This window comes from Rutidosis leptorrhynchoides, chromosome 1 (assembly GCF_046630445.1).
Source record: "Rutidosis leptorrhynchoides isolate AG116_Rl617_1_P2 chromosome 1, CSIRO_AGI_Rlap_v1, whole genome shotgun sequence".
Taxonomy (NCBI): Eukaryota; Viridiplantae; Streptophyta; class Magnoliopsida; order Asterales; family Asteraceae; genus Rutidosis; species Rutidosis leptorrhynchoides.
The window spans coordinates 149,557,534-149,569,567 of NC_092333.1; the positions used below are offsets into that span (position 1 = coordinate 149,557,534).

Genomic DNA, 12,034 nt, shown 5'->3' on the forward strand with positions numbered 1-12,034 from the left:
TAATTTCTCTTCATCTAATTTATAAAACTAGTGGGAGGTCCAGAAGCGCGTTGCTGCTTCAGTTTTTGCTGAATATTATGCTATTGTTTTTTGCATAATTGTTTTCAACATAGTACAAAAGATTATATATAGTTTCTTACAAACTGTTTGGAGGTTATACAAAAGATTATAGCATGTGCTACAAAAGATGATACATACACAGTTATCTACACATATACAAAAGATGATACATACATAGTTGCCTACACATAGTTGTTGCATTAGGATTAACAAAAGATGTCGCTACTTTTATTTGCATCAGGATGTTACTTTTTTTGTTTGCGCGCTTCTGGCATGTTGGGGCTTCCTGTTTCAATACATGTATGAGTATGTGTTTTGTGTATAGCAAAGATTTGTATATGTTTTGTTAGTTACCTTCTTCGTTGAAGAGGGTTCTTTTGGCTGTTTTTTGATTTGAGTCTTGTGTTGTTTCTTTTCCTGTTGTGGTAGTGGTTGTGTCTTCATTGGTTGCATCTGCTGCTTGTGGTGTGTTTGGTGGTGTTGTTTCTGCATGACAAAGATAATTTGTTAGTTTTTTTATGAGTGTATAAATCAGAGCTGGTTATTGATGGGTAAGTGGATTGCCTTGTGGCTGGTCTGTTTGTGTGATGTCTTCTGCAGTTTGTGGTGTTTGATTAGGATGTTGGTCTGTTTGGTGGATAGTTTCTGTCTGTTCTTGGATTGGTGGGTTTTCTTCGGCTGCTTCGATGTTGTATATTTGGCCGATTATGAATTCTGGTTCGTGTGACGTTGGTTGTTGGTTGTAACGGAATTGAAATATGTGTGTTGCTCCGATTTGGCTTTGAACAATTGTTGGTACTTCGTTTTGGTTATCTTGTCCCGTGGTTGTTGTTAATTGGAAACAATCTTGGTTAAGCATTGTGTCTGCCAAAGGAGAAAAGATTGTGAAGTCTGCGGTTGTTGTTGCATCGGCTATTTTCACTTTGATGCAGAAGTTGTGGGATGTTGGATGAAAGAAAAGTTTTAGGTGATTTAAAAGAAAATAGGGTAGAACTTTTGAAGCTTAAAATAAAATTATTATATTTGTATTTTAGTTTTGAGATAGTTGTGTTACCTGGCTCTGTAATTTGGTTGTTCTTTGTGGGTGCTGCATTCCATTTTGTTTCCAACGCGCGCAACTTTTTTGGTGCATTCATTGCACATCCAGTAGTACCAGTTTCTTGTGGTTTTCACTTCGATGATTGTTCCTGGGGCTGTGAAATCTGTATACTGTTATGTAGTTTCGTGTTAGTTTCTATTGTTTACGAAACAATTTCATCTCTACACTTATTCACAAAGCATCATGGTATAGCAAAATAATGAGAAAAGATGACATAAACTCATATCAAGATACTAAAGTGTTTTCCCTAAGGACATAGAACTGCATACCCAAAACTAACTCCAGCTCTAAAAACAAATAAGCACTGAATGTAAAAAATTGATTATATATCATAACACTTTTAGTAACAGAGTACAATTAAACTTTTTTTTAACACTTGAAGCGCTCTTATTAGAATACGTCCAACATGGTCAAATATAGATACTAATATATTAAGACTCAATGTCCTCAACGTTTGAGCTAAACGTAGAATATGTAATTAACAACAGATATATCATAATCGGACTAACATTAAACAACAATTAGCATCTAAATTTCATACCCAAACGTAGAGTCAATTGGACCAACATTAAACAAATACATCAGAATCATATGAACTATTGAAATGATTAGCATTCATTATAGAATATGTAATTAACTAAAATAGTTAGAGAATCAATACCATGAACTTGTTTTTTCGGCATACCTTGTAACTCTGTGGATTGTGTCTTTTGAGCACTTCCAGTGGGTAACGGTTCCTTCTTTTTTCGAGCTCAACATCAGTACATTTTGTTGGGTTGATTATGAGGAATGACTGCTCAGCATAGCGAAGTCTGTAGCTGTTATTAGCATTGATATTAGTATGTATTATGTAAACGTTTGATAGCGTTGTGTAATGATGGTTAATAGAATTTAGTTGTTACTCGTTGATTGTTCGGTGAAACTCTTCGGTGTCTGGGTTCATGTAATAGCATGTTGTTTTTGATCCGTTCATTTCCGGCCTCCCTGAGAAACTATAATTGTTTTGTAATTTGTTTTTTATAGATTAATTTATATGGCATATATTCGTATATTTTAGCTGTTACCTGCGTATATTTTTGCCCAACAATTATTGGCTGCTAGCACAACTGGTTTCTCTAACATTTGGTACGTTTTCATGTCGAACTCAGTTGCTTGGTCACCCCATAGTAGTAGCTCGATTCTGTTGTTGCTGCAAAATATTTATGTTAGTAGTTAGGATAGTTTTTATAATTTATGTGTAACTGTAGGATATTGTTCTTGTATTGGTATTTACTTGAGGTCGATAAGGTTGATGGTTCTCTTTATTTTTGTGGAGTGTCCTGCTGGGGCGGCATCGGTTATACTTTGTATGCACGCTATGTAGTCTGCAATATTTATGAAATATATGATCAAAAACCAACAGTCTTAAAAACTGAAGTTTTCTTATAAATGTAATTTTAGCAAACCAAACATAAATTTAACAATTACGTTTCAAGAAAACCGGTCATGAAAAACATTACAACTGATTAATTAAAAATGAAGAAAGTGAAGAAACGCACCTTAGTAAATCGGTAGCAGGAAGGAAGCATTATTTGTTGAAGAAGCAAATGAGGAACCCAATATAATTGACACAGGTAAACAGAAGGAAAGATCGAACAATAGAAGAATTAGTATTACAGTTGAGTAAATAAATAAAAAATACTTCGTAAATCGGTTCTTTCTGGTTTAACAAAACGTTTTTAGATGTGTATACCTGTGCTGAATGGTTCTTTCTGGACGCGTTCCTTTATGTATTCGTACGTGTTGAATTCGAAATAGTGGCTGGGGAAGTTATCTGGTTTTATTGGTTGAAAAGTTGTTCCTAGGCCAAAGAATAGAATTGTTGAGTTGTTTATTTTCTTTTGCCAATTCTTTGTTACTTCACAGCGAAATCTTTTGATTGTGTAAGCGGCGCCTACTGTTATGATTGGTGCGAAATAGCGTTGTTCTCGGATGTCCATATAGGCTTGGATTGCATTTCCCTACTCATGTGTTTATACCAAGTAATGAAGACAAGGAACTGTTTTAAATGTTATTGGTATGAAGAGTGGTAGTTCTTACATAATGATCTAAGAGGATACAGTTAAGGTGCATATCTTCTTTCGTTATGTAGTGCTGCGATACCCATGTACGATAAACTTTTTCTTCAAGTTCTTTGTGTCCGTCTCCTGGCTTCAAGTCAGTGATTGCTCTCGGTTGCGCCATTCTGACATAAGTAAAAATAGTATAACTGTTAGTAGTGCACGCAATATTATGCTCGTAATACGTTATCATAATGTGTAAATAACCTGATTATTAGTTATTAATTGTAAGAAGTCTTTGTACACTATGTTTTTAGTCGTATTTGGATCATGGTTTTCATATTGTTTTAGTAAAATTTTTAAACCATTAGGGGTTGTTGATCTTGATAGAGCAACATAGAGTTAACAGTGGCCAAAAACTGGTTTTGGTAGATATATTCCAATTTTTTTCAACGATTGTCCTCGACTTTTATTGATCGTCATTGCAAACGATATCTTCAACGGTATCTGCTTTCTTCTTAGGATGAATGCTAGTGATGAGTCTTTGTAGATTAAGCATATCCTAGGAATATATACTTTTTCGCCAACCCTAGAACCTGTGATAATTTCACATTGTACTGATGTGTCAAATAATTGTGTGACAATCATTCGAGTTCCATTACATAGTCCACCACTGAGATTGAGATTTCTAAGCAAGATAACGGGAATGCCAAGTTTCAATTGTAATTCATGTGGAGGGACGCCTGGAAAGTTCAGTGTATTTAGGTACTCATTTGGGTACAGAACTTCAGACTCTCCACGGTCATTCCCGTAGGGTTTTTCCTCATCGTAGCTATAGTATGTTTTGTTCGGTTTCTGAATTGTGCTCACAATGACATTATTAATCATGTCAGCATCGTTGTTTTTTGGACAAACGATTGCTGCTGATTGTAGTTCTAAGGCGGTAGGATTTCTGAGCATTTCAAGGTTGTATATAAAAGAAAACAAACTTTGAATCCCATTTTCGTCGTCCTTTATTTGGTACTCCTCAGGTATGATTATCCATGAGGAATTGAATGGATCTTCTATATCCGGTTCTCCTATGTTTCTGTTTCCTACATCAAGTAACCACTTAGAAAACCGTTTGATGCCGTCTCTTGAACTTGTTGATGTGCTTTCGTGTTGCAACCTCATGTTTTCCGTTAGTTCTATAACTTTAAAGTAAGACCATAAGTAGGAGCAAACAATCGATAAACTAACGATTTCCGATTTCAAACCCTTTTTTTTAACTGGCATAGTTTGCCTGAAGTCTCCTCCGAGTATTATTCATTTACCTCCAAATGGTAAAGAATCACAATCAAGTATGTCTGTTAAAGTTCTATCAAGTGATTCAAAACATTTTTTGTCGTTCATCGGAGCCTCATCCCATACGATCAATTCTGTTTCCTTAAGTAAATTACCTAGATGAGTATTCTTTTTAATGTTGCAAACCATTTCATCAGTTAAATCAATAGGTAATTTGAACCTCGAGTGCGCAGTTCTGCCAGCAGGTAGTAACAACGATGCGATACCAGAAGAAGCAACTGCTAGGACAATTTTCCCTTCAGATCTTAAGTATGTAATAATACATCTCCATAGAAATGTCTTGCATGTGCCCCCGAAACCATATACGAAAATTAATTCTTGTTTCTTTTGAACTAATGCATTAACTATTAGTCTGTTGTTCAGCTCACACAGTAGATTTTCTGAGAGCGGAGGGAAACCAAAATCTGTTATAGACTTGTTATAACTACTTAATATCACTTCAATCTCACATAGGACATAGGTCTTAATTCCGTATCATTGACATGTAAATTGTGGATATGTAAAGAAGCTGCAGCCCTCAAAGGAATATCATCAGCCATAAGCTCCCAATTTTTGTTCCATAATCGGAGTGGGCTCGTAACTTCACAAAACATAAGCATGTGAACGAACAATGATCGGAGTTGTGCACTTGTAGCAGATGCACTTGCTTCCTGTAGTGCTGCTGTCCATTCCCTGTCGTTCCCCAACAAACCAAGAGCTTCACAGGCCGAACGATAATTCGAATGTTGTGTTCCACCTACAACTCTTATTTCTTCAAATGTTTTACAACCCCTTTGGTGACATAACAACATTCTTAAATAAAAAACTTCACCGGTAGTTGGATGCATGTATGTTAGCCTTCCTACTAACGGCTTATTTAGATTCCGCCTGCGAGTCCAACATCTATCTTTATCTGACCAAACAAACTCTTTTGGAAAGTCAAGATAGGTCAAATGATGACCTTCTGAATACCTTCTATTATACTCCAACCATTCGGTCAACGTAGTTTTCTTAGAATATGTATTGTTCACTATAGATTCCAGCCGTTGTTGTGAACGAAAATGTAAGAGTTGCTGGTGCTCTAAGTGAACAGCCAAAAGTTGTACCGCTGGTTCTCTATGATGTATAGAAAACCCGTACATTCTCCAACAGGCCTCGTAAGGACAAATAAATCGACCATCAACGAAATTCTGGATCTCATCCACCCTCCTTGACTGATTTTTTGTTTCTGCCTGCCGTTGACCAATATCACGTGAAACACGCATCACTATCCTATCAGTTCCCTTCGATATATACTTAAACAAATACTTAATCAGCATCGTCCACCCACAATATTCAATGTTTATGTGAGCATGAAATATAAGACAAAGATTACGATTATAGGGGACCACATAACTGTTATCTAAATCGACACCACATTTCTTAGCCGTCACACCAGTGTTTCTTCTTCGATACTGAGTATAACCATTTTTATCAAAATATGTATTCATATTTAATGACTTTGGAAACTTTTTCGTGCAAACAAAACGGTCCATACATGGGGCTGATACGTTGATAGCTCCACACGGACCGTGTATCATGAATTCTGAAACTACTTTGTAACCAAGAGGGTCAACCGTTGGATCAGGTAATTCAGCCGATATATAATCGTCAATATTACATAAGCTAAGTGTAAGAGTTTCAGTCCACAATAAGGTGTGACAGTGAGGCGTCCCACGTTTCTGAAACTCAATAGTATATAAAACTGCATTTAAAGAAAAAAAAAACAAACCGGATTACAAGCCTGTATATATGTGTAACTGAGATAACATAAAACATTTTAAAAGTTGTGGAGGAACACAAAATATGACATACCTGCAACTACACGACCGAATGGCCTCTCCTGCTTTAAGTAGTTCACAAATTTATTAACTTTAAGCGCAAATATACGCGTCACAATATCGGCTCGATCAGCAGTAGTCAAATGAGAAAATGCAGCTAGATATCGACGTATCTCTGGCCATTTCGAGTTACATGTAAATGTAATAAAAAACTTTGGATTTCCATGAACTCTAGAAATCGCTAAAGCGTCTAGGTAGTGACTATACATATATCTTGGACTTCCAGTGAAGGAAGCTGGTAGAATAACACGACTACCCACATCGGAACCCATTTGGTCACCTCTATTAATAGCATCGTATAAGCCACACAAATACTCATTTCTTATTTTATTTTGATTGTTCCTTTTATAGTCTATCGTTTGTAACTCAATACTGCAATAAGCTGTAACTATATATTGTTGGAATAACCTACCCGACCTTGTCAGCAGATTATCAGTACCAGCCCTGTCACGAATTTGGTAACTGTAATACATATTCATAGTCATCTGCTTGCTACGACCTCTAATCGACCGACCGGTCTCCCGTAAATCCAAACCGGGATGATAACCCGTCTGACCATACACAAAAAGCAATGGGAACTGTAATGACATGTATAATTGATGCAACTTATTAATCCTTTGAGGTGTCCCACTACGTAGCTCAACAATAACATCATAATCTCTTTCACTTCTAACATTTTACCCATACACAATTGCTCCTACTGCATTAGAAGTAGGTAATTCATATTGCCTACTACCTGTAACACTAAAGAGCTTAATCTTGAAATCAGGAATATCTGCCTCAACAAATCTATCCCTTGCAGTTCTAAATAATTTGACTACATCAGAATGTGTATCCAATATAGTGATTAACTTTCTGACAACCGTAACATCGAAACTACTATCCTCCTGACCACCAAAATGCGACATCCTATTTCGTACCTCATTCTCAGTATCATAAATATATAGCTGCAAATACCTAGGCACACTATGTTCCAAAGGACATAAAGAACCCATCCAATGATACACTTGCCCTGATATCTTAAAGACGTAAGGACCACGACGACTGTTGACACTATCATCTATTTTCGCTCCATAAGATGTCATACTGAACATCTGATTCTAAGCACGCATATTATCCATAAAGTGTGCAGACTCTAATAAACGTTTGAATTCCAACGGAACATGTCTATCTATAGGCAACACAACCCGGCCACCCATACAACATTTATGATAACGTAAACGACGCCTAGCAGAATAGACTTTAATACGTTCGTCAAACCAAAATAACGCATTACAATATTCACAAACACGATCACAATCGCCTAAGTCTTGGTAATATTTAGTGACACCTGAAATAGTATAACAAAACAAAAACACCTCAAACACTAAAAAAAAAGGTAACTACAAAAACTTACACTGGATTAAAAGCTTACCAAAATTCATATACATATCACTCGTCTAGCGTTGCTGACTATGAGTAATCGTATCTTCCACAGATCTAACATCGGTAGTTCCTACAAATACTCTTTCAACACCAAAACTCGAACGACAACGACTACCAACATTAATATTCACAGCCGAATGATCATTCGATGAGTCACTCACAACAGAATTTTGTAAACGATTAGCACGCTGCAAAGCAGCCCTACTGGACTGCTGGCGTGCAGTAACAGCAGGAAACAAACTTCCAACACCAACAACATCAGTCGATTCATTAAAAACACTACCACTACAACTACCCTTTCGACGCTTTTTACTATTAGACATAATTTTACTTTTAACAAATTAGGTATAACATCAAAAGACAACAACAATTATTGAAGAACATATAAGAACAAACCACATATAACAACAATAAAAGAAACAACAACATTATTAGTAAAGAGAAAAAATGCAAAAAATAGTAGAAAAAACCAAAAAAGAATGAGTATATACCTTAAACAGTAAACACAAAGCAGCAACTACGAACAAAACCTGCCACAAAAACGACACAACTACCTGTGTAAGTTGGTAAATGCAAGGAAAAAAAATTGGCCTTTTGGTGAAGAACACGTAAAATGTGCAGTTAGGTCAAAACATGTCAAAACATGAAAGTTTCGTCATATGGTCAAACTGAGTCAAAACAGGTCATAACACGCATCCTCGTGTAAGTCAGTAAACGCAAGTCAAAAAAGTTAGTCTTTTAGTGAAGAAGAAGTTAATTGTGTAACTTAGACTCTGTTATGTGGTCAATATAGGTCAAAACACTAAAATTGTGTCATTCTAACAAAAGTGTCAAAAAACAACTCAAACTAATCAAAATGACCATACTGATTTGTGTCATTATGAAGCATACATTTTTTTGGTCATGTACATTTTTTGGTCATAATGGCAATACATGTACAAATGCAACAACAAAGGAAAAAAAAAAGTAAAAGCACAAATATAAAACAACAATCAAACACATAAAAACAACCTCTTTTGGTGAAGAACATATAAAATGTATAGTTAGGTCAAAACAGGTCAAAACATGAAACTTTCATCATATGGTCAAACTGAGTCAAAACAGGTCATAACATGCATCCTCGTGTAAGTCGGTAAATGCAAGTCAAAAAAGTTAGTCTTTTACTGAAGAAGATGTTAATTGTGCAGTGAGGTCAAAACATTACATAACAACAACTTTTGTCACTCTAACAAAAGTGTCAAAAAACAACTCAAACTAATCAAGATGGCCATACTAATTTGTGTCATCATGAAGCATACACTTTTTTGGTCATGTCTAGTGTCATCAATTTTTGGTCATAATGGCAATACATGTTATGTGCTATGGTCAAAATGGGTCACATTAGTTATTCAGTCAAAAGACCAAGCAGAAAACAAATGCAGCAACAAAGGAAAAGAAAAGTAAAAACTCAAAGATAAAACAACAATCAAACACATAAAAACCACCATGCAAACAACCAAAAACCCCACAAACATAAAAAAACATACCTTCAAGAGTAAACAGGAAGTCGAAAACAGAAACACCAACAGCAACAACACCTGCAATAACCACGAACACATATAAAAACCCAAATTTCCAACAATGTACAACATAATCATCTTCCATCAACAATAAAATTTCAATTGAAAACACAAACAACACAAAAATGTCACTTACAGATGCAGAGGACAATGTTCGATAAACTTGAAATTAACAGAGAAAAGGAACAGAAAACCCTAATCAATAGAGAAAAATCGCCAGCAAAAGCAAGAAAGAAAGTAGAAGAAGGAAAGACAGATGAGAAGCAAATGCATGATATAAACCTAGATAAGCGTCCATTAACTTCTCAAACGAACACGTGCCCCACTATAAAGCCACGTTTAGCCCACTAACAAACAATTAGGAACAGTAACAAACGACACATAAAACCCCCAAAAATTAAAACCAAACGACATATACCACTTGGGCCAATATAACTTATGAAATTTATGAATAGTGACTTAGAACATATTTTGTCTTTGTATTCCATGTTTATATATCTGTGCCATCAAAAAAAATTGTAAGTTATAGCATGCTTCTACCATTTATACTCCTTGCTTATATATTTGTCACTAAAAAACACACTTATTTCTTACTTTGGATCTTCCCATTTTATATTATTATTATTATTATTATTATTATTATTATTATTATTATTATTATTATTATTATTATTATTATTATTATTATTATTATTATTATTATTATTATTATTAACTATTATTATTATTACTATTAACTATTATTATTATTATTATTATTATTATTATTATTATTAGCAAATTAACACAATAGTCGATATATATATATATATATATATATATATATATATATATATATATATATATATATATATATTTCTTACTTTGGATCTTCCCATTTTATATTATTATTATTATTATTATTATTATTATTATTATTATTATTATTATTATTATTATTATTATTATAATTAACTATTATTATTATTACTATTAACTATTATTATTATTTTTATTATTATTATTATTATTATTATTATTATTATTATTATTATTATTATTATTATTAGCAAATTAACACAATAGTCGATATATATATATATACATATATATATATATATATATATACATATATATATATATATATATACATATATATATATATATATATACATATATATATATATATATATATATATATATATATATATATATATATATATATATATATATATATATAAACTATTAATTTTTTATATACTTCAATTTTTTCCATTTACTTCTAGTTTTTCCATTCTATTTCACAATCGAATTTAACAAACGTTCCTATTTTTTTAACGTTGAATTTTTTACACACTTCAATTTTTTTCATTTCCTTCTATTTTTCCTCTTCTTTTTAACAATCAAATTTAACATACGTTCTCGACATAATGCGAGAGCACCTCACTAGTTACCTTCAATTGTAAATTATAACGGGTGTACATTTTATTTCGGAGGAAAAAACAATAACAGTGGAACTTATCGCAAAAACACTTCATCCAAAAGCTGAAGCTTTTGAGGCTACGGGCACCGGTTATCAATCGTCCGATTACCATAGTAATAGCAATGTTTTCGGATCTCTATACGTCGGCACTGATCGGATTTTTTCACCGGTTTTTTGATCGGGGTGGTTACGATGATGGGGAACACGTTCTTTTCTAATGATAACCAAGGTTGGACATGGAAATTCAAAAATAACAAACAAGAGACGATGAAAAACATTGAAAATCCTTATTACAAGGAGACATAGAAGATCGAAACATCCTTTTTCTAATGATAATCATGTTGTTGTGCACTATAACAGAGTCTGGGAAATTCAGTATTTTACTCATTTGGACCCGTGACCCGAAACAAAGGTAGCCTCTTTCTTAGTTTGAAATACACAAATCCCATTGAAGTAAACTCTTTAACATTACAAAAGATAGTGTGACCCGTCTACAACTTTCACATGAAAATTTAGACAACCTCATAACATTCTTGCATACAAAATCGCCTAAAGATGTAAGTTAAGATCCAACAATTTTTAAAGACAAAAGACCACATGCATTTACTTAAAACAAAATCACAAGTGACGTTTAATTTCAAGTGGCGACATCTTCTCGATAATTAAAGAGCTCAAAGAATTCACTTACACTATCTAATTCCCAAGTCACCACCTCCACTACCACATGCCCAAGAATATAAGCACCTAGCGAAAACATCAACACTATAACGGAGTAAGCAAAAACTTAGTGAGTTCATTAAAAAGTAAACTGAACGTGGCACATACACAAGTAAGTATTGTATAATAAATAACTGATACAAAACTTACAACCAACAAAAGATTACATTCGGATCCATAGTAAAATCACCTAATTGGCATCCCTGCTAGAGCAAACACACATGAAAATTTACCCTACAATTGTATATCCCACTTTAACTAGCCATTTACTAGTTTCTACCACATGCTAGCCCCTTGCTAGTCTTTAGTTTTTCAACACACAATTTCACAACATTATAAAATAGTTATTACACCCATAGGTTATGTGCATCTCTTGCACGTATATAATCCGAAAACACACATCCTATTCCCACCTATTTACTCCCAATGAACTCACCTTGCAAACAAGATGCATAAGAAGCAACGAGCAC

At 33.9% G+C, this 12,034-nt stretch overlaps 1 protein-coding gene across 1 annotated transcript; it reads right to left on the bottom strand.

Annotated features, from left to right (window-relative positions):
* Positions 1-3,600: 3,600 nt before the first annotated feature.
* LOC139890156 (uncharacterized) lies at positions 3,601-6,991 on the bottom strand. The gene is made up of 4 exons (XM_071873053.1): positions 6,376-6,991; positions 4,981-6,265; positions 4,512-4,786; positions 3,601-4,391 (listed from the first exon to the last, which is right to left on the bottom strand). The coding sequence occupies exons 1-4, from the start codon at positions 6,989-6,991 to the stop codon at positions 3,601-3,603; spliced, it is 2,967 nt and encodes a 988-aa protein (XP_071729154.1).
* Between the last annotated feature and the right edge of the window lie 5,043 nt (positions 6,992-12,034).

Excerpts from the sequence above, each read along its gene's own strand:
- LOC139890156 (XM_071873053.1), bottom strand. The coding sequence starts at position 6,991 with ATGTCATTACAGTTCCCATTGCTTTTTGTGTATGGTCAGACGGGTTAT. Across the intron at positions 4,787-4,980 it reads ATGTCCTATGTGAGATTGAA|ATCTGAAGGGAAAATTGTCC; the intron begins GTGATATTAAGT and ends TACATACTTAAG. Across the intron at positions 4,392-4,511 it reads TGATTCTTTACCATTTGGAG|TTATAGAACTAACGGAAAAC; the intron begins GTAAATGAATAA and ends CTTACTTTAAAG.